Here is a 23,585-nt window from a genome sequence, read left to right on the forward strand (position 1 = left end):
ACCTTGAGGTCCCTAGACTTTCATCTTCTAGAACTGTAGGACCATTGTTACCTGAAGCTACATTTGCCATCTCTTCTAGAAAGCAGTGAGCAGGAGAAGGAAGGGTATAAGACTAGAGGCAAAGAACAAGACAACCAAAAGTTCTTACCACCAGTAAAGAAGACTTTTCGAATACGAATGATAGTGGTGGCTTGTGACAAAGCAGAGATACCAATGAGCAACAAAAAGTGGGGAAATCGGGGACACCAAAGAGACCCTCCTTTCTATTCCATTCTCTAGCGCTCTTGAACCAGTCCCTGACCTTGAGGCACAGAATGATGGCGCAGGGTGCACAGACCATCTCCCTTGTGCTTGATCAGCAATACCTTGGAAATGGGGGCAGGGCTTCCCAGTGACACTTGAACATTTTCATTTGTTTCAGGACCTTTGAGTTACTGTATTTCCATATTCTTACATTCTCTGACAACCCATTATGTGTCCTCTGGTACCAGGACCCAATTTCTATATCAAATATTAACTTTAGTACATAAACACTAAGTGGATGAGTGTTCAAACATTGGGTATACATTTTTCTAACAAGATCCAAAGAGTTAATGCTCTAGCAAGGCTGTATTCGAGCACTGTCAAGATAACTCAGTTGGTAAAATGCTTGTCTCATTAACACGAGGACCTGAGTTCAGATCCCAGAACCTACATAAAAGGCTGGTCATGGTGGCAGGACAGAAAGTGATGGAAGATGTGAGGTGGAGACAGGCAGACCCCTGAAAGCTCACAGGCCCACCAGCGTAAACTACTTGGTGAAACTCCAATCCAATGAGAGATTATTGTCTCAAACAAAAAGTGTCTTAGCACCTAAGGACAGAGTCTAGATATTTATGCAAATTTCATGAGGTTATTGTTACTTGTGGTAGAAATGGAGTTAATCTGTCAGCAGGGACTTTAAAATGTTTGTTTGTTTATTTGCTTACTTATTGTATATGTGTGTATATCCACATGTGTAGGTTAGAGGGTAACTTTAGGTGTTGGTTTGTACATTACACCTTGTTTAGGCAGTGTTTCTCTGACACTTCTGTTGAGGTGCAGTAACTCCAGGCTAGCCAGCCTGCTGCATCTATCTGCTTCCTAGTAGCCCTCAACAGGGTCTTGCTATGTAGCTTTGGTTGGCTTGGAACTTGCTATATAGACTGGCTAGACTCAAACTCAGAGAGATCCTCTTGCCTCTGCTTCCTGAATGCTACCATGTTTGGCCTGCATCTATCTTTTTACATGGGTTGGCCCTCCCCGCTCCACTGAGCCATCTCCCCAGCCACGTTTTCTTTCTTCCATCTTTCATTCCTAGAGGGTTCTTTCAACCTACAATCTCTCCTAAATCTCTAATTCTGGTAATATCTGTAAAGACTCTGATGGAATAGTGTGCTTAAGTTTAACTTGTTTTCTTCCACCTTTTGCTGTTTTAACACCTTCAAGTAAAGGGGAACAGAATATGCCAACTAACATTACACCGTCGTTCAAAGGTAAAACACCCTAAAATATACCTTCTTCCTGTCTACTCCCATGCAATTAAACCAGCTCTCACTGGACAAAGTGGTATAGACCTATGATCCTAGATACTCAGGAGGCTATGTCAAAAGGACTGCAAATTCAAGGACTGCCTAGGCTATTTGAGGCCTCATAGGGTGCATAAGACCTTTGATTTTCTCCTCAGTACTGTCCCTACTCCATCCCCCAAATCATCAGTGCCACACCCCCATTTTACCTACAGAATGCCCCTGAAATCTATCTATTTCGTTCTAGGTACACTATTACCTGCTAGGTATCATTACCACTGTATTTAACCTGTACTGGACTTAGCCACCAGACTGGCCATTCCCCTCTAATCTATTCTCCATAGCATATAAGAGTGAGTGGTCTTTCTCTATGATAAATCTGATCATATCAATCTCCTGCTTAAGATTCGAGTGGTTCCCACTTGCCTGATGAAGTCCAGAAGCCCATACATCCATCGTCACCTAGGATCTAGCCCTGGCTCTACCTCTCCAACCTCAGCTCCCATTGACTATTTTCCCTGTCCTCTGTAGTGCAAGAAATTGTGGACTGCTGCCTTGCTTCCATCTCTCGGAAAAAAAAAAAATACATGCTGGGCCAGCGGCACCCAGTGTTCTGTGTTCCCTTTGCTGCCATTTCTACCGTCTCTCCTCAGTAACAATGTCTGCTCATGCTTTGGCTTTTGCTTTGAAGATCTTAGGTTCTGCAAACCCCATTACATGGTTCTCTTTTATGTTCTCAGCACCCTATCTTCATTCTTCTGGTGGCATTTAGAACTTTGTATTGTAACCACCAATTTATAAATCTGTTTTCTAGACTGACCTGTAAGCTTCTCAAAAGTCAAGGCTCTGCCTTATTCATCTTAGTGAGTATTCAACAAGTAGCATAGTGCCTGGCAAAAAGAAAATACTCAATAAATGGAGAATGGGGATTGCAGGAGAAGCAGGAGGGAACTTTCTCCTTCATATTTTAAGTGGGAGGGTAATTACACAGCTGCATTTGTCAATCACTAATGGCCTGGAACTCAATAGGTATCCTAGGCTGGCCTTGAACTCACCACTCTTGTGCTCTAGCCTCCTCTCTACCATCCCTAGTTAAGGGCAGTATTTTCAACTTTCCTTCTACCACCAGGGTCAGTGCTGTCCTCTTTCCTTCATATCCTGAGAATCAGCAGTTCTTGTTCTAATCTCTCAACAAGCATCTATCACGACCCAGTCTTCCATTTCCATCTCCCTGCTATTGTAAGCCTCTTTCTCACTCTTACACTAACTCCACCTTTCATTGTATGCACCCCCTTCTCTTTCCTACCCCTATCTTTTAAAGAGGTAAAAAATTTAAATCTCCACATGTGTGTTGCACAGCAGATTAATGGTTCCTCAGAGATAAGGAAATTTGCTAGCTGGGCTTTTTATATTTCAGCTCAAGAAGCAGATGCCACTGCTACTCCTAGTGTACAGATGAGAAAATGGGAACTCACAAAATTAAATGGCTGAAAAAGCAAGCTGACTTTGCTCATACCAGGTAAAATGCCTGAAGTCCAACAAGTTTCCCCTTATCTCATAGAACACTCCAAATAACTCCACCTTACACTACCCATCTTGTGAATTGGTTCATTTTTCAGAGGTATTTACTCTGTGTTAAGCCCACCACAGATGTTCATTGAGAATTGACACCAAACTTCCTATCAGGTTTGGTAAGTGCTGCCTCACCAAGGTAGGGATGTCAGGCAAAACCTGTATAAATCTTTCAACCAGTGTGTGGATTACATTGCCAAAAGTAAGCAAGATTCAGCTACTGCTCGGGGGCTGATTTACACAATGTATATTACACATGTGGTCTGGCTGTAACAACTTAGCACAGACCTTCAAAGTGTCTTTCAACCTCAAGAATCTAAACCTCACAGGCTTAAGAGTCTGAGAGTGATCAGAGTGATCAGAGTGATTTACGTCTTCCCTTCACCCAAGTGGAGCACAAACTTTGCCTTGAGCTTGTCCCAGATGGCTTCTTTTCCTTCTAGAGCCACTTTCCCAGACTGAGGAGCTAGACTAACATACACAACATACAGGAATGGCAGCTAGATTGGTGCACACAGATGGGTGCAGATGAGAGTCTGACATAGATGGAAAGAGATATGTATGAAGGTGAGAAATGAAAAACAGTAAACTGAATGAACAAAGTGAAGAGACTTATCTGGCTCTGCTCTACAGGCTGAAGGAAGTAGCCTTCTGAGCAGGTTTCAAAGAAAGCCAGGCCAGAGTACAAGAAAATAATGACATCTCTGGATATTTAAGCTTCTCTTGTTCTTCAAAACTGTAAAGATAACTCTTGGAAGCAAGCCACCACTCTGAAAACCTTCCCCATGGGTGAAGCTGTTCTCTGGACTGGAAAGTTTCTGCATAGGTACTTGTTATAAAGTTGGAAGGAGAAGCCCATAGCGGCACATCCTCAGCTGGCCCTTCTGGCTACAGGTCTGCCCATCCTGTGCCTCCCATAGCTATCTGCCACCATAGCCAGAAGCCCTCTAGTTTCTGACTACTCTGTTTACCAACAAGTTGAAGTTGTCTGGGAAATGAAAGAGAGCTTGTGAGGTAGATGGAGCCTGGCAGAGCCTTACCCTCCAGTGCATATTTCATGTCTTGAGCAAACAGATGCCACATCACTTCTGCACTCACTTTTCCTACATTCAACTCCTGAGGAAACCTGAGAGATTAAAAAAAAAAAAATGGTAAACATCAAGGCAAGAGCTATTTGGCTTTATTTATCCCAAGGTACCTAGTTCTTACAAGACATAATTAAGAGAAGAAGAGTCCTAGGGAATACAACTAGACTGAGTCTGCAGAAAAGGGGCCCGGGGACAAATGGGAGAAAAACAGATGGAGAGGGGGACTACATTAGCTAAGATGAACCCAAAGGACAGAATGCCCAGAAGGTACAGACAAGGCACTGAATCCCTGAGGAGGGTTGAGGCTGAAGGGTAGGCTCAGGATAGATAAGCTGCAGGAGAAAGAGCAGGGGACGGGCCTTAAGAGGCCAGCTTTTTCACTGTGGAGAGGCACATGCACACATAGTCTCTGAATCCCCTGGGGCTCCCCTAACAGTCCCAGTCTCAGAAGGCTTTCTCTCTAGGAAGGCTATCCCATTCTGTATAGGGCCCCCCTTATATTTCCACACCTGTCTCCAGAAACAGTTACCCAGACAGATACAAGGGACAGAGGGACAGATGGACGGACAGTTGGAAGAGGTGGCACTGCAAACATACAGAGATAGGAAAGAGAGAGCTGTTAGATGGACAGACCAATCACCAAGCAGACAGAGCCAAGCAGGGTGATACTCACTGGTTCAGAACAGGTGTGTAGGAGTTCTTATCCTCCTCTATGATAGACACAATGAGTGTGATAAGTTTGGGCCAGAAATCCAAGTTCCGAATGCTGGGCCCTGGTTCCTCTAGAGGTTGTTCCTGCTTCGTGTTCAGGGGTGGGGGTTGGGGCATAGAGAAAGAGAGCTAGTCACTACAGTACTGAAAAGATTCTTCCTTTTTCTTTTTCCTTCACCATGCCTGCTACTTTAAAATCAGGGATATTTCCTCTTCTGGTACATGTTTTCCAAATGTTTGCCTCTGTTCCATAAGAAGAGTGACTACTGGGAGACCCTTCAACCATTGAGAATTGCTATCCCCAGCTCTGGGGCTCTCTTCTGGTACACTTAGACAATCTAAGAGAATGTAAAGGCACTTGTGATCCCTCTCTTAGTTATTATGGACATGTGACTCTGGCTAAAATGAACATCCTATAGCCTCACTAACAGCTCTGCTTCTCAAAGATCCACCTACGCCCCCAGGCAGCCTTCCTCATCCAGATGTCCCTGTTTAGATTCACATTTCACGTAAAACACACAGAGACATCCCAACTCTAAAAAGTTCCTTCAAGCTGAGCAGGACAAACCCTGTGTGCAGTTTGACCTAAGTCTCTGTTGGATCCCTTGAAGGCTCTTATTGGCTAGAAGAAATTCACCTGGAAAGCTATTGAACTATCCAGAGAAGAAGATTTGCTTAGAAGGAGACAAAGGAAGGAAACAATGAATCTCAGGAAAAGAATAGTCACTCACATTCAGACCCCAGGCAAAGACAAGTCATGATCACTACAGAGACTGGAATGGACATTCTTTCTCACGGGAACAGAGGCAAATATGGAACTTTTATGTGTATACTACATGCTACTGCAGTCTCCAAAATCCCGTAATGAGCCTGTGTCAACAAGAAGTCACCAGAGACCAGGACTGAATCCATATGTTATTGACTCAGTATCACTTATATGCATCTTTTTCTTTTAGTTTTTCTGCCACTATTCCAGCAAAGACTCATTCAAAAGACACCCTAGGCCTTTGAACTCCAATCCTCTACATCCTCCAGTAAGCTGCCAGTGATTTTTCTGTATGGGAGTCTCAGACTCTTTGTTAAGTCAGACTCCTTAATCTGACACAATGGTCTTTAGAATGCTGCCTTCTCTCCACTCCATGTCTTCCCAGTTCTCTTGTGTTACACTGCATCATGGTCACTGTGGTGTCTGGCTGGTGCTAAAGGGCACACACTATCTCATTTCATCTTCTTGATGATTCTTGAGCACAAGTTACTAGGCTCTCATGTTCTGGATGAAGAGCCTAAAGCACAGTGAGGTTTCATGACCCGCCCTGTGTCCCAGAGCTAAGATTTGACCTCACAATAGATGAGCTCCAGAGTCTGAAGTTACAAACACATGGATACAACTGCTTACGACTCCTTAAATTAACATGCACATGAACAATTCTGTGCCTCCAAATACTCTATTTCCCCTTCCTTCCCTTTAGCTCCTTTCTTGATATCAGTTCTAGACCTTCCTCAAAATCTAGCTAGACTTTTACTTCTGCAAAGTTGTCTCTGGCATGCCTGGCTTGGTTAGATGACCCTTTCTTAAGCTCCCAGAACAGTCTATAAATTTCTGATATTAGCACATCAGATATGTAATACTATAATAAAATATAATAAAACAACAAAAAGAACGACAAATGCAGTAATTTGCCCTCATTTCTACCAAATGATAATTTCTCCCAAGGCAGAATTGTGTTTTACTTCACTTTGCATTCTAATACTCCATGTATTAAGTGAATGGGTGGGTGAATGAGCTCTGACTGAGGACTCGAAGAGGAATTATGAACTAGTGAAGGAAATATGGGTATTTTTATTTGTTGATATGCAAATGAACAGAAACTCCAAGAGTTTACTCAAGTGCATACACTGTCTCATGAAAATGAGATTTAAAAGAAGTAGAAAGTAGATACCAAAATAAAAAATTTAGTCAAAGCCAAGTCCCTGGAGCATCTGCAGGCCTTCTTCAGAGCTTTGTTCATTATTATGGTGGGGCAGAAAGATGAAATATTAAAACATCTGCATGGCTGAAAGATTAAAGCTGAGAACAGTATCTTTCCCTAGCCAAAGAGAATCCATAGATGAATGATAGAGGAACCGAGAATGTACCACAAGACCCCAGAAAAACATCCCACGGAGATCAGAACCAGTGGAAGGGTTTATAAAGCCTTTAAATGAGGAAGCCTTAAATATATGGCTGGCATAAAAAGAACATTTAGAATGAGAGAAGGTAGCATGAAAAAAGATCGTAGAATAATGGCTCTCACCCTTCCTAATGCTGCAACCCCAACCATAAAATTATTTTCATTGCTACATCATAACTGTAATTTTGCTAGTTATTAATCATAATGTAAATATTTGTGTTTTTCAGTAACCTTAGGCAACTCCTGGGAAAAGGTTGTTTACCCTCAAAAGAGCCATGACCCACGGGTTAAAAACCACTGTCTTAGATCTTCACTAAGGTCTTCCAAGGAAGCATTCCAGATTGGATATATTCACTAAAAGATGGGTGTTCAATAGATTTCCATCATTTGGCCCTACTGCCTTTTAAGATCTATCTCCTTTCTTTTATATAATTTTTCCCATTGTTGAACCAAGACTGAATTCTTCCTCCTTGGAATCTCTTCACTCTTATGCCTTTATCAAAACACTTCTAAAAGACTACACTGGGTGAATATATATGCATGCGTGTGAGACTGGGGAGTTCTTTAGGGAGCACTTGAGGCTTCTCTCAGACCTAGCCTGGAAATAAATAAATATATATACATATATATATATGTATATATATTTATTATACATACATATATACATATACACATTATGTACACTTATTGGACTGTGTGTGATTATTACACTGAAGGAAAGTGATTCTGCAAAAGCATAGTTAACAAAACATAACTGTAATTGAGTTATTGGAACTAAAAAGAAGTCCTGGCTTTTAAATGGTTGGCAGAGGAAGAGTTATAGAGTTGGATGTATCCAGAAAGATGGGACTGGAGAAGTGGCTCAGCCAGTAAAGATACCTTTCTCCAAGTCTGATGACTTGAGTTCAATCCCTGAGACCAACAAGGTAGAAAGCGAGAACCAATTCCTACAAGTCTTCTTCCTACTCCCATGTATGTATGTGCACACACATACACAAAACAATAAAATAAATGTAATAAAAATTTGTTTAAAGAAAAATGAAGTAAGTTTCCAAGCACTGAGTTAGAATCTAACCTAGAACAGATAAAGTGGCACAGCCTCACAGAAGGTTAGGTCAGCCTTGAGAGTCAATCAGTGAATATAATATCAGAAGACCATAAACTGAAGAATGAGTTGTCACAGCGAAAAGTTAAATTTTCATTCCAGGAGCTCAGAGTCAGATACAGGGGAATCAGGGGAAGGCTGTGCAGAACTTACATGGATCCAAACACATCTGATCAAAATTAACCTTGAGATATAAAGGTAAAAGAAAGATGCTGGGATAGCCTGAACTGCTCAAAGCAAAATTTATCACAGCCATTTCTGTTCAGCTCAGGTATGCGTGCGTTATACTTGAATAAAGGCCTTTGTCGATTCACAGACAGCTAGGCTATAAGACAACAACTTGCTCAGCCTTGAGAACATCAAGGCCTTTGTTCTGAGCTCCCTTTCACCATGAATTCCTAGTAATGAAAAACTGAGGCTCCCACGAGCTACTGTCAGCTGGCCTCACTAACTCCAAACCTTACCAGCTGGTACTGGTGACTGTAGAGATCATGGCAGTTGTTGAAGATGTATTCATATGTAGAGTTCAAGCAGGCTTTCACACAGTCCTTTACCACCTGGCTGGCTCTTGGGGGGCTCTGAAGTTCTTGCACCTGCCAGTCAATAGAAGAAATATAGGCCAGGGGTCCAGCACACCTAGGCAGGATATCCACCCATCATCCCTGCAATTCTGCTCCAGATTCATTTCACTTTTCCAAGTCCTCAAACTTGTCCAGCGTTATGATTTGAATGAAAAATGTCCCCCATAGGCTCATGTTTTGAGCATTTAGAGGTACTGTTTGGAGAGGCTGTAGACCCTCTGGGACATGGTATTGAGCTATCAGACACAGATCACTGGGAGCAGGCCTTTGAGGGTTAGTGTGGCTCTGCTCCCTGTTCTATTTTCTGCTTCCTGACCCACCAAGATGTGAGAAGCAGAAGCGGCAAGTCCTCCCGTGTCCTGGACTAAGCCCCTGTGCTATTCCTTCCCTCCCTACCACAATGGACTAGTATCCTGAGAACTGGGACCTACTGTCCTTTAAGTTGTGGCTGTTGGGTATCCTGTCACAGTGATGAGAAAACTCATGAACACTGGCATCAGGGTAGCTGATGAGGAGAACTTCTAGGCCTTCCTCACTGATCTACAGATTACACATTCCTAGAAGTAACCTAGGAGGCAGCTATGTTTGGAAATGGAAACTTTAGCCTCAGACTCTTACTCTCCAGGTTTTTATGACCAAGTCCTCAGCCCAGCACTGACCAGCTCTGTCCACCCTTACCTTCATCCTGAAGAAAGTAATGCTGGTCAGCAAATCCACTGTAGATTTTAAATCCTGAAGCCGCTCAGGGCTCCCAGCAGGAAAGTTATTCTGTTACAAATCAAGTAAATGTGAAGAAAGGAACAGAGGAACACAAAACCTTTACTGCCAAAAGTAATGAACCTAAAATCTCCCTAGCCCACTGGGATTTTCTGTAGCTGAACCACCTACATTACTGGGTTCCTTTTTTCCCTCCCTACTGAAGCTGGCAGGTCATAACCTAATGCCAAGATGAGCACTTCACATCTCAGAAAGCTATACTTCTTCCCCAAACCTGCCTCCCATGAATGTGTGAGGATTTATTCCAACGAACATAGATACAGTCAGTCCCTGTCATGTACCCTCTCTCTCTACCTCCATCTCTCCTTAAATAAAGTTTCTTACACTCAGTAAGTATTTCAGAAGGTATAATCTAACTGTATATCATGGATACAAATGAAGCCACACAATAGACCACACAGATCCAGAACTGTACTTTCAGTCAATGCTGCTCTTGTATGTTCTGGAGCCAGCAGATGGCAGAGTTCTGAGCACAATCTCTGACGTGAATTCCTTAAGACTTCCCTGCATGTCATAAATTATTCTCTTTGAGATAAATTTTAGGTGCTGTGAAGAGATGAAGGGAAAAACTGAGATATTCTCCACTCCATCAGCTTTAAGCCTACAGATGGCGACTAGTGCCAAAGATACATGTAGTTATTTCTCCATTATTCACAAATAGAGGATAAGGAACGTGGAGATAACCAAAGCCTCATTTTGTTAAGTTGGAGGCTGCTCCAGTACTCACTCTCTAAGGTGTGTAGACTGCCTGCTGTGGAGAGGTGTGACACTTACACAACAAAGCTAATGTGAGAACTAACTTAGAAGGAGCCGAGAAGCTGTCCATTGTTTCATCCTGAGCCATCCCAGGTACATACTCTCCTACATCTATTTCCTCCTGTACCAAAGAAAGATAGAACACCTAACACACTTTACTTGTCCAAGACAGGTTACTCTTTCTTCCACTAGCCAAAGACTATACCTCTCTTGGGAACTGAGAAGAGCAAAATGAATGAATGAATGAATGAATGAATGAATGAATGAATATGGCTAAGTATCTAGTATTTTTAAGGGAAGTTCTAGGAAAGATTAGGTTATTATCAAGTTGGGCAGGATGAAAAGAATGGGTTAGAAAGTCACCTGTCCACTAAAAGCAGCTGTACCTGCTACTTGTACACTGCAACGAAGTCAGAAGAACCATGGGTGTTAATGGCATTGCCCATCCGAGTGGGTATAATGACACAGACCAGTTTCTGAGCCTTTTGTCTTACAGCTAAGATATGCCTACGTCTTCCAGATTGAGTTTGATGTTACTCATCACTCTCCTGCGCCATGTCTTCACTTACCCTGTATGTAGAGAGGTCTATCCTCAGTGAGTTGTGTAGCTGGTCCAACAGTTTTACAAATCTTTCTTTCTGAGGGTGAGAAAGAAACAGGAAGAGAAGCAATCTGTTTATGAACCTCAACTGCAGTACAAACAGAACTACTATGGACAAGGACAAAGAGTGGGAGGGGACATTTGGTTGGCAATACATCTTTTCTGATCTCTGATCATGCGAATATCAATATAAAGGAAAATAGATGAGGTGAACCCAGTTAAAATCTTTTAGCTGCACTGTCTTAAACTAGGAACCTGTTCACACTGGCATGTCCCTGGGGAAAAACAATCTCTTTCTAAATACACAATGTGACCAGTGATTGCATCTCTCTCTGTTTGAGACCTTAATTCATCTTAGTCAGCAAAAGGAAATCCAAACACTTTCTCCAACTTGTTACTGTCTGATGTCTCTAGATTTCTCTTGGGGGCATTTTTTGAGCTTTAAATAAAACATTTATTGATGAACAGAAGCTTTAACACTCTGCATATACCATATCTAGATTCTTCACACCATATCTAGAAGATGATTGAAACCCTCAATGCACTAGAGAGCATGTTAAGAAATTAAGTGACATGGTTGAAGAGAGCTGGGGGACTGGGTGTCCCTGAGCACTAACTGCTCTGTGGGCCTGAGGCCCCTACCTACAGAGCAAGTCCAATGAACAAAGGACACAAGGCTAGGAGGGACCTCATCCTGGGAGCTATGCAGCAGCAGTTTCTGCTTTGCTCTTCCCAACCCTAGCAGCAGAGTCTGGGGAGGCATAAGGTGAGGGTCATCTAACTGACAAGTCCAAAATGGCTCACAAGGAAGAGAGGTCTGGAATTGTCAGGATTAGGTGATGTGGGACTCAGAGGCTGCATAGGCCTAGTATGGTCTTCAACAGTTTCTCAGAGCCATAGCCCTCAATGTCCCTCAGAAGCCCTTCTAGCCTCCTTTCAGGTAGTAAGTACCTTGGAAGGGCTGGGAACAGACAGCCCACAACTAAACCCTTAAATGAACAGATGTTAGCCCAAAGTGGGGCTGGGGAGCCAGGCACACACATGGACAGGAGCAGTGGTCACCTAACATCTGCTTCCAGCTACCTACATTTTGCCATCATGACCTCAATCAGAGACACTCCCAAGCTCTCAAGCTCTGTCCCCTAAGGACACTTTCCCTGCATATACTAAAACACTCTGGATCATTCTCATTCTATCACAGGCCCTTGCCTTACCCCCACTCTCCCACATCTGCATTCAGCACAGTAAGTCCATGTCTAATTGAAGTCTCTCTGGCCTGGGGGCCTGTGGGGAGGGAATAGGATAGAGACTGGGCCTCCACCTCTTCCTTGCCACCATGGTGCCAAGGAGCCTCTTAAGCATTCTTTGTGTGTGTGTGTGTGAAGGGGGCATTCAAGACAGAGTTTCTCTGTGTAACCCTGGATGCCCTGGAACTCACTCTATAGACCTTGAAGTGCTGGGATCAAAGCTGTGTACCACTGCTGCCCTGCTATTCTGGGGCATTCTTAACAGCTTTATAGCCAGAGTCTAGCAGTGATGATAGGAGAAAAAATAGAAATGCATTTGAAAAATGGTCTGAAAGACATTAAGAAATCTCTCTTTTAACCAAGTTCCCTGTACTTTTCCTTAGTGTATATTTTAATATTAAAATATATAATATATACTAATTTAATAAGTATCATTAAATATGGAATCACATGCCTGTAGGCTGTTAGCACATTTTCAGAATTCATTATATTGGATACATCAATAAATACTGATTAAATCAATACATAGTGGGACTTGATTGATTTAATCAGTTACATTAACTCACCTACAGAAAAACTCTATTAATAAAAACATTATGAGTCTCAAAAATCAGAAATCACAGATGCAGTAGACTGTGAGGATTACATAAGATTACTGATGTAATTTTATGGCTACAGAAAGAACTCTCATGAGAGGTCATTTCATCCTGTTTATTCTGAATTTATGTCAGGTAACATTCTGAGTAATGACTAAGAGTAAGCAACAATGTGATTCAGTTATGGTGGGCCCACAGAGCAATGTCTTCTAAAGCACAGTAGTGTCATCATTTCCTAGAGTCCAAAGACAGCCTATTAGTCATCTTATCTAGAAGGAAAAAGGTTGTCTTTCAAGGTAGCAACTATCCCAGTATTAGGCACATCAGTCAACTCTACACAACTGGCAAGAAAACAACAAACCATCAATTGACAGCATTTGGATTCATGTGTCTCATCACACTCACACCAAAGTTGGAGGCTGCAAAACGATCAGATGCAGAGACGTTAGTGGAGGCAGTTGTGTGAGCATAATAGGCATTGATGTTGGCCAGTAAGGTGCTCATCACGGCTGGTACACCAGGACACATGTACTTGGATGACAAACACGCAAAGTGCCTGAAAAACAGAATCCTTGTTCTCAAAGACTCTTTATAGACTGCAGCAGTAGCCAAGTAGGAACCCAATTAAAGTTTATGGAAGTGCAGCCAGGTCAGTCAACTCCCTCTGCTTATGCGGAATGGATTCCTGTGTGCATTGCTATGGCAACATCACCAACTGACACTTCTCCCAGTAGGCAAGAATTTCTTTTTAGGAGTGCTGATAGATTCCACAGAGAAATATTTTCCCTACAGTTTAGTGCACTCTTTGTTGACTCTCAGGGTAATCTAGGTCAGCTTGTTATGCACATATGTACATGGGCAAAAACATGTCATATTTGCTCAGGCCTGTGATATCTGGTCCTGTGTCTTTTTATATCCACCCATACTTTCCTTTCGTAATCATGATCTTGATGGGTAAAGAGATGCTGAGATTCCTGAGATGCTGGCAAATATATTCCCTTTCTAATGTATGCTTCTTTGCCTTGGGTCACAGGCATACTCCACCCAGCTCAAAGAAGAAAAGTATGAAATTATTGCACTTGATGGCTACTAAGCACCTGTCTACTATGTCCTGTGCTTTCATAAGCTACCCAAAGTGTTAGTAGCTACTTTAAAGACCCCAGGGAGACTCACGTCATGGCCTGATATATAGACTCAATGCCATAGCGCATGGCAAATTCATCCACAATTTCTTGGGCTGTCTCATCAAAGTACACCTTCCATGCATCATCCCCCCGAGCTTCTGGGATCCAGACTCCCCCACTGCCCTGAATGTCTGTGAGGTAATGGAAAAGGTTCTGCAGAACACAGAGCAGAGAGAAAGGTGGGTTACAAGCACATAATAACTGAAAATTTCAGTAGAAAATTTCTGTCATATAACTCACTTCATATCACTCAGTCCTTTCAGTGAAAGAAAAGAATGGTCTGGTCCTTCAGACTACCCAGAATAGCAAGTGAGCCAAGAATAAACAAAACAAAATGGTCCTAGATCTCCAGCCACCTGACAACCTTACAGCCAAAAGCCCACCCCTGCCTTCCAACCATGTACTCATAAAGTGTTGCTCACCTCATGGAGACATGTATATTGTACGTGGTATGGGGCTACCTTTTCCTCCCCCTTGATCTCCACACTGATTTGTAGTCGGATAGCCCCCGAGACAGCTGACTTGTCTGTTCTCTTCTCTACAAAGGAAAAGAGACTTGGGATTGATAGCAATGCAACTATCTATAGATGGTTAATCCAAGGGAAAAAATGGTAGCAAGCCAAGTGGCCACACATTCTACAAACAACCCTGAACAAAATGGGAGGACAGGACTCAGAGACTTACAAGGGTTACAGATCAGGATGAAGACTAAAAGATCTGAAACTTGAGAGCTATCCAAGCTAGAATGAGTTCTAAACATTGCCATTCTGTTTTCCACCCCTGCCAATGGTCAACACTAAAGGTAAGACATGTCTATATAGGGGTATGATCTGGAGCTTGGTGATTTGGCAGATTTCCTAGATCCCTCCAAATGGTCTCCAATCACAGTAATATTTTATGGCCCAGTTTCCTCACCCAGATTGTACCAGACATCCATCTCTCCACTCAGTGTTCGAACTTCAATGATAGTTTGGCCCAGGAAATCATCTGACTCTCGCTTTAGCCGCTGCTTTACTTTGGATTTGATGTCATCATCCTCATCCCACACACGTACCTTAATTCGATCAGAAGAGTTGTGGCACTCACTGTGGAAGGGGCGGGTGGAAAATTAGGTTGGGCAGACCTAGCAGCATCACTACCACCTCCAATGTCCACTTCCAAGTTGCCACCAACTACACTTAAAAGAGAAAAATTCAGCAGATACTGGCACTCAAGTTCCAAGCAAAAGGCTTTCCATCCTTAGGTATGGGAAGGAAATAAGTAGTTATGGTCAATTCTGACTTCTTATGCAGCTAACTATATCAGCAATTCCAACTGAACAATACCACAGGGCTCCAGAAAGAACTGCTAGTTCCAAAACATGAACTCATGACTGGTAGGGTCATCAGGCCATATCTGCTTAGTTTTCTAATAACCCCACATACCTAACTCTGTGGTATGAATTTCTATCAGTCTTTACTGAATGGATCTCTTTTCTGAGGTGGTTTTCTTTGGAGAAAGAAGGCCTCCCATCTTGCTCTCCTCCCTAGAGGTTGTTTTCTGGGAGGAAACAACCCAGACCAGTAACTAAGCAGAATGTGTTGCTTGCTTCCCTCTGTTCTTATATATTTCCACATCTAAGATATTTCCATTAAAATACTATACACAACTACCCTTCTTCTGAAAAATAATAGATAAGTCAACAATGAGCTTCTTGAGGACAGACACTGTCTGTCACTCATTCTTGGATAAACAGCATCAGGCAAAGCATCTTGCATAGAATAGGAACTGTACGAATTGTTCATCTATAATGAGTAAAAGATGACTATCATAAGCCAGTTCATTTAAAAGTAGTCATATGAAAGTAGTCAGCAGGAACTATTCAGAATCTCAGACAAATGGGTGCTTCCCTCAGTAACTGCTGCCTGGACTAGAGAGTAATTTTACTGTATTCCAATCCTTTTCCACGTTGAGTGCTTAGGGAATCAACAGACGGTGTTCTCTATTACAGCCGTCCTGCTCAGCACATTCAGAGCCCGAATCCTGATCTTACACCTTGGGATAGGGATGTGAGACAAAGCCATCTGGCAACTCCAGACTTTCATCCAAGTTCTAGGTATTAGTGAAACAGCTGAAAAAAAGAGGTGAGGAAAAGGAAATAGAAGAATATGCTGGGACAGGAAAAAGGAGAAACACCTCCAGACCCAAGATTATCCAGTTATAGGCCAAGAGCATTCTTATCTCAATCCTGAGAAATCTTAACACATGCTAGGCAGGCTAGGAAGCAGTTACAGGGTGGTAGGGGAGATCTTTCCAGTACTAGAAAAAGTACTGGCCATAAACTGACCTCATTAACACAGTGTCTGGGTAAGCTACCAAAGACTGTAAGAGAAGCCCAGAGAAAGTATGGCTGTTGCCCAGTGAAGTATGTGAGAATATCCAGTCTTTGTCCAGTCTTAGAGCTTAAGACAGAAAAGTGAGTTGTAATACCACTTCTAAAATATGCATATTTCCAGAACGGTCAATCATGTGTGCCCACCCCCTTGTGACTTACAAATGAAACTTCTCCTCCCAAACAGGATTCAAATTTCCAAAAATGGTCTTGGTGCGCTTCTTGGTTTTCCCAACTTGCACAGTCACATAAGGGTCACTAGATCCTGTCTTGTCTTTGGCTTGTAGGCCCTGGGCACAAACCACTGCAACCCAAGCACAAATCAAAAGGTTTAGAGTGCATTTCAGAGTTAAATCAGAAGCCCCCATAGGGATAATCACAGTCTCTGCAATTTAGAGAAGCCTTCCTATGTGTGCACAGCACACCTAACCCCACTTTTCCATATTTACCCTTAGCCCCAGGCTACCATCCTCTTCCTCAAAGCTTAAGCCAAGAAACCCATCTCTGTCACTGAGTCACTTTTGACCAATAACTGCCTCACTGGTCCTTACCTTCTAATGTGCACATGCTTCAGCCCCACACATCTTACCAACAAACCACTGGTGACTATTTCCTGGTCTCCTTCCTACATCTTTCCTCTCACCCCCTATTTAACCATGTGTACATTGTCAGGCTATTAGGAAGTCCTTGTATTATGGTTCATACTGCTTGCAAGTACTTGCCTCTTCTAGCAGCTAGAAGGGTGGGGAAGGGTGAAGAGTGACAGGAGAGTCTCTCCTCCTCTCAGTCATAGCTTCCTTCTCAGCCTCTTGAGATGCTTCCTCTCAAGGTTTCCTCACTGTCCAGGTCTCCCTGAGCCCTACACTTTAGCTTACTTACCAGTGATGGTAATTTTGGCTGACCACTTGGAGGTGCCATCCAGGACACTCTGCTTTACTGTTTTCATCTGCTGCACATGGGCAACTTTGCTCACTGTGAACACATCACGGATAACCTCAAAGATCTCTGGTTTATTCCGTTCTCGGATCTTCATGCGGTCCTTCATGGCCATGATAATGTTCTGAGTCCGGTCCTCAGCTCCATGCTTAGAGCTCTTTTCGGCAGCCCCTGAAGGATGGCCCAGAAAGTAGAACTAAGCAACAGGCCGACTCCCAGACCAAGGTCAAGCTAAGGAAAAGTTTCAGGAAGAGGGAGGAACAGTGGGAGAAACTTAAGGATACTGTGAGTTCTCTGTGGAGCTGTGGCCAGGCTGGAGGAGTTGAGAGTGCAATTTGAAGGGCAGCAAACTCTAGATAGTGATAGTGGAAGTTCATTATACTAATCTGTCTAGAGAAATGTTGGAAGAGGTTCCATAGAGTCTCTCAAGTCAAATATCACCAAAGGGTTTCTCATATCATGGAGCAATGGTAGGTGGCCATGACAATACGACCAATCTTATCTGCCAAGCATGACCAGAAGTGCCAGAGAACACAACTGGGTTCTGCTTTATGATCCTAGTGCAATTAATCTCAGCAAATAATGTAGTATGATTTATATATATAATCTTTGGTGTCAGACCTGGGTTTAAATCTTATCTCCACCACTCCTAGCTTTATGAAACACTTTTTCTCTATGAGAAAACACAGATTCTTACCTCTTGGGATTTTTCTTTTCCTTTACCCTCCCCTCCTCTCTTTTTGAGATAGGGTCCCTCTGTGTCACTATGCAGCCTTAACTGTCTTAGAACCCCCTATGCAAACCAGGCTGGCCTTGAACCCACAGAGATCTGCCTGCTTCTGTCTCCTAAGTGCTGAATCTAAGGGCATTACTCAACCTGATGTTCTGCAATCAAATGAATCCTGCAAGAGACCGTAGCTCCATAGAAGGCTATAGAAAGTTCAAAGGATTTTCCCTAAAGGAGCTTGAGAGAGTCTGTAAGACCCACTGTTTGGAAAAGAGGTATCTCTTGATTCAGCATGTTGTTTTTCTGAAGAGTAGAGGCCCTTGGAATAAAGCAGAATAGAGAAATGACAAATCTGACACTACTGCTCTTTGCTCACACTGCTTTAGAAAAGTCTTGTTGCCCCTGCTCCCCAGTCCTCATCCCATGGCACTCACGTTGTAGGCAGTCGGCATTGAGCAGGTCCTGGCACTTCTCATGGCACTTGACTCCACACTCGCTGCAGCGCATGCCTTGCCGGGCAAGGCCCCAGAGCAAGCCTTCACACTCATAGCAATACGTAGGTGTAGTGGCAGACCAGACCTCAAAGTTGTGAGGTGTGGTACACGAGATGGGGTAGATTAAGGCCTGCAGAGTTTTCTTGTACACATGGGATTTCTGAAAGACACATGTCCCATCACAGACCAACAACTATATGACTGTATTAGGAAGGACTGAGACCCTATGGGACAGTCAGGTCCATGGTTTCTTCTCTGGCAGTTGACAAAACATCCTAGCCTGGAACAACCCAGAGCCCTGCCTGGCACAGAAAAGGCCACACTAGAATGTGCTTCTAGTCATGCATTGTGTGTCCACTGTTTAGTCTGAGCACTCATTCACTCTAGAGAAACAAAGGTAATGGGCTCAGTATAAACCCCAAGATCAGTGGTTATATGCTTTAATACTCCAATGTGGACTCTTATTTCTCAGAATGTAGAAAACTGAGATCAGATACTATCTTGGCAACTATATACAAGAATTTAAAAATTCATAGTATGCCTACAGAGATGACTATTCCTGAGGCCAGTAGACTCACAAATGTCCATGAGTCACTTACCAGTTCTTCATCCTTGAGAGAGGTACGTGTAGCCATAGCAGACGTAATTCCTGCTTTCCGTGACTGGACCAGTGACTGTGAGAAAGAGTTGCCTGTCAACCCTGGCTTCCACAAAAGATTGGCAAGTTCATGGGAAGGCAACTTCAGTTTCCAAAGCCACTTGACTATAACTGACACCATTCTATTTTTGCTGTCACTAGACACTACCCCTGAGTAACAGGTAATAGAGCCTCAGGTTAAGATGTAAAACCCGAGGTCCTCAAGGGACTGTTCTAGCAATGTGAGAACAGTACTTCCTTCAGGATATGCACCACCCAAAGGGTTTTCCTCTTTCACTATTCTTAGGGTGTCTTATCCCATAGAAATCAAAGGAAAATGGAAAGCTCAGAATTATAGTAAGAAATAGGTCATAAGAATAACACACCACACACTCACATATATACACATTAACAGAGTCACATATAAGAACTGCCCATCCTGACCCCAATGCCCAGGTACCACCCCACACACAGTCCACGAGATATACAAAGGCCAAAAGCCCAAATAAATAGCATTTGACAGTAAAAGCGGCAGTGAAGGCTAGACAGGACAGAGGGTAAATTTCAAGAACTGGAGCTGTCCTGGTAGCAAAGTCCTTATATAGAGGAACCCCATGTTTCTGCCAAGCCCAAGTCTTAAAGGCGGCCCCTGGAAGACACATGACTTCATTAAAGCAGCAGACATTGGACAGGCAAATCTTATTTGAGTCTACACAAAAACAGCTGGGAGGGGCCCAAATAATTTGGGGGATGTGGACTCCTAAGAGGATGGGGAAGGGCTCTGGATGCACTCACCATAGCCTGTGTAGAGGACAGCAAAGAAAGGAACAACATGGGTTAAAGTCCACTAAGGGCAAACACTTTCAGAGGCATCTGAGTGGTTCTCTCCTCCAGTTTACCACAGGGAACATGTTCTAATCACCTCTGCCTCTATCTACCAAAAACTGTGTCCAACCCCTCAAGCTGTTCAGGACCCAGGCTGAGGGTACCCACTCTAAGGACAATTATGTCTCAAACTGAAAACAGGCAAAGGTAACAGACAGAGAAAGGAAGCAAGACATGATCCAGACTTGCTTGTGGAAAAAGAGGGCCTACCAAGAAAAGAGCAAGACAAAAGGTGAGATAGGAGATAAAGAAAATATGACATCAGAACCCACCTTCTACCAGCTAGATGAAAAACTGGTAGAAGAGAAGGCACAGAAAAGAAGAAGAGAATGAGAAAGGACATGTGATATGTAAAGAAAGAGATGATGAGGGGAGGGGAAGTGACATTCCCAGTGAAGGAGAGAGAGGCTGGTGGGAGGAAACGAGAACACAAGAAAGTAAAGGGGAGGGCAAGAAAACCAGAATGGACAGAAGAGGGAGAAATAAGAGTAACAGGAAAAGAAAACAGGAAAGAGATGAGGGCTCGGGTCTTCGTGAACCCTCATATCTTATATCTGGCTCTAAGAGCTCAGAGGCTCTAGGAAAGCCCACTTTCTTCCTACCCATTCACAGGCTATGAAAAATTCCTCACACTGATCCTACTTAGCCAAGACTAGGAGATTTTGGTCATCCTGGAAATCCCAAGAGCACCTTTAACTCCTAAGCCTGATGCAATTTCATTGTACAAATGTTTTACCACTGCCTCTAAGTGTCTTAGGTTAACAAACACAGTCTATAGAGCTTATATTTTAGGAAGAAGCTTTCATTTGGCTTCTAGGAAACATCAAGCTCTGGTTAAGCATATCACACACCAAGCTCAGTAATCTAAATTAAGGGCTAGAGACTAGAGTCAGATTCCACTTCAGGTTATCAAAGAAGGTTGACAAGCTACCTAGAGAAGTTGAGCTGCTTGGTGTAGGACCTCTGAGTTCAGTATTGAAGGTGTAAGCCACAAATATTCTAGATAGGAACCTGACTCACTAAAGAACCCAGGACTCTGACTTGGGAGTAAGTTAGAACTAGGTCCCACTGAAACCACCATTAAGTAACAGTAACTCTGAAATGACTGATTCTAATGCTGACAGCTTGCCAAGACCTAGTTCCAAAGACTACTGTTAGGCTAACACCAGGGTCTTGACTCACCAGATCACTGACAAGTGGCAGTGGCTTCTTTCTTCGTAGATCTGGCATGCTGTCGATGCCATAGAGCCCTCCAGCTGGCCTAAGGAGAGAAAAAACATCAGAATCTAAAGGCTAGCCTGGAGTTACTGGCACGTTCTGTGTTCTACCACCCTTACTCTCCCTCTGCTCAGAGGATGGTGAACTAATGTCTATGTACCTTTGAGAAGGAAGGGAAGGCAGTAAGTGAAAGAAGAAAATACAAGGGATCCATTTGGAATCTCAGTGCTTCCTGCCATTTCAGTGACGGTCTAAATTTACTGAAACAGTTCAAAGCATTTTTGTTGATTTGAAGATGCTTATACTCCAGGAACCAAGGTGGGAATTGGTGACCAAGAGAGCTTTCTGTCCACATAGACTAGTGAACATCCCCAAAAGAAGTCTTGCACAGTCTAGGCTACAACAGAACCCACAAGGTGGCTCTACCAGAAGAGCCAGCAGTCTGGGTAAGCAAGACTACTAAGAAATGACATGTTGATGGAGATTTCCAACTAACCATAGAGATCATCAGTCTGTCTACTTGAGTCTTCTGACACAAAGATCTCCATGGATAAGCTCCATAACTCAGAAGAGGCTGAGGGGTAGGATGGGAGACTTAAAAAACCACAAGGGCAGGGATAAGAGGAAACAGCAAAGGGATTCAGAGAGTCTAGATCAGTCCTAAATACCTATGAACAGAGACCAGAGAAGAATTACAGCAAAGGCAGCTGAGATCTTTGTCAATGCCTATTTTTAACAACATACAATTTTAAAAAGAACAAACAAACAAGACAGAGCATGCCTCCAAAGGAGCATCAGTTTTCTATTGCTATTTCCATTGCATTTCTGCCAGCTCCCTAAGCCCTCCGCCAATATTCCATCCTTTCTCTGAGTCTCGGTTTGAGTCTCAATGTCACTTCCATAAAATGAGGTTGAGTTTAGGGGGTTTTGGGTGGGGCTGGGAAATGGGGGAAAGGGATAACATCTGAAATGTATATAGAATATCCGATAAAAATTAATTTAATAAAAAAGACATTAAATTCTAATAAAATGTATTCTCATGGTTTAAAATGTTAAAAATAAATAAATAAAAAGGGAAAGGGAGTTTCTGCTCTTTAAGGCTGCAATTATAAACTTTAACCAAGACAAATAAACCATCCCCAAAACAAACCTCATGTACTTGGCTTTGTTTTGGGACAGGGTCTCACAACTTTGTCCAGGCTGCCCTTGGATTCACTATATAGCTAGCTCAGGGTAGCCATAAGCTAATAGCCCTCCTGCCTTAGAATGTTGAGCTTTCAGGGGCACACCAGCATACTCAAGTAATTATGCACTTACTTTTAGTAAGAACAATGGGCTAGAGATACTGGGTAGCCGGATTGCAAACCATAACTGGTCTAAAGATAGAAGCCCCAGAAGAATAAGCAATTGTGTCCATGATAGAGGCAAAGAAGGAAGGCACTAATTGGGTTCAGACCAGGAGCTGGGGCAGCCAACCCACATACACGCCAGTAAACTACCTCAGAACAGGCTATGGACTTTGTTTTAAAGATATCACCACACCTAGGAAACACAGAAAGGAAAACAAGAGGAAATTGTTTTTGAAAACCTTTGCATTTCATTTTAAAGCCAATTTGGAAATGTTCTACTGGCATGTATACATTTGGTAATTATTGGAAAAAAGAACCTAAAGTTTACTGAAGAAGCAACTGGTGACAGAGCTTCATAGTGAAGTCAAGTTTGTAGTGAATTCTAACAACTACAATATACTCTGGTTGAGTCAAGAGGTTTCTGCAACAAATTATGTTTTGAAAGAGATGGAAAAGGGCTGGCTTTTTCAAACAATTTGCCTTGACCAAAGAAGATGAAAGGTGTGTGAAAACATAGTAGCTAACTTTATGATCTGATATTCTTTCCTGGCAGAGTGTGAGGAGGCAGCTGGGAAGTGTGATGTCAGAAGCCTTTGTAAGGCAACAGGAAAAGGAAGGTCAGGGAGCTCAATGGGCAGTGTGGGGAGAGAACCGCCTTGGGGACACTCAACTCCTCTTTCAAGAACTATCCGTCAGTTATGGGCAGCAGCTGAGCTTTAAAATGACTCTGGTACAATCACATGGGTCAGAAACTGCTGGAAATGAAGCACAGACAGAACACACTGAGCTCAGAAGGGATGTCCCTCATGTCTTGACTGGAGTGGAATGTAATAAGTGATTCCCAACAGCTGAAGCAGGGCTGCGCTCAGGGAGTAACCTAATCAGCTACACCAACAATGAAATGAGAAATTTTTTTCAGACAGATAAAGATACTTACTCGAATGCCCTTATTTTCTATATAAAAAGTGGTGATATGATATATGATATAATAAATAAGAAATTCACAGGCAAAGGCAGACTGCTAAAGTGACC

The 23,585-nt window shown here is 42.9% G+C and overlaps 1 protein-coding gene across 16 annotated transcripts in view; it reads right to left on the reverse strand.

Moving 5' to 3' along the window:
- Unc13b (unc-13 homolog B) overlaps positions 1–23,585 on the reverse strand; it is a 214,986-nt gene that overhangs the window by 9,772 nt on the left and 181,629 nt on the right. For 8 of the 16 annotated variants that reach the window (XM_076935126.1, XM_034504038.2, XM_076935125.1 and 5 more), the window contains 14 exons: positions 21,169–21,247; positions 19,064–19,138; positions 18,405–18,624; positions 17,187–17,414; positions 16,470–16,611; positions 14,852–15,021; positions 14,359–14,474; positions 13,926–14,089; positions 13,158–13,308; positions 10,878–10,946; positions 9,454–9,543; positions 8,659–8,787; positions 4,881–5,005; positions 4,160–4,245 (listed from right to left, as the gene is read on the reverse strand). In XM_076935126.1, the coding sequence (XP_076791241.1) occupies positions 4,160–4,245; positions 4,881–5,005; positions 8,659–8,787; positions 9,454–9,543; positions 10,878–10,946; positions 13,158–13,308; positions 13,926–14,089; positions 14,359–14,474; positions 14,852–15,021; positions 16,470–16,611; positions 17,187–17,414; positions 18,405–18,624; positions 19,064–19,138; positions 21,169–21,247 (1,844 nt within the window). Of the gene's footprint in view, positions 1–148; positions 191–4,159; positions 4,246–4,880; positions 5,006–8,658; positions 8,788–9,453; positions 9,544–10,877; positions 10,947–13,157; positions 13,309–13,925; positions 14,090–14,358; positions 14,475–14,851; positions 15,022–16,469; positions 16,612–17,186; positions 17,415–18,404; positions 18,625–19,063; positions 19,139–21,168; positions 21,248–23,585 lie in introns of all 16 variants that reach the window. The other 8 variants (XM_076935124.1, XM_076935123.1, XM_076935120.1 and 5 more) reach the window with 3 other exon arrangements.

This window comes from Arvicanthis niloticus, chromosome 5 (genome assembly GCF_011762505.2).
Source record: "Arvicanthis niloticus isolate mArvNil1 chromosome 5, mArvNil1.pat.X, whole genome shotgun sequence".
Taxonomy (NCBI): domain Eukaryota; kingdom Metazoa; phylum Chordata; class Mammalia; order Rodentia; family Muridae; genus Arvicanthis; species Arvicanthis niloticus.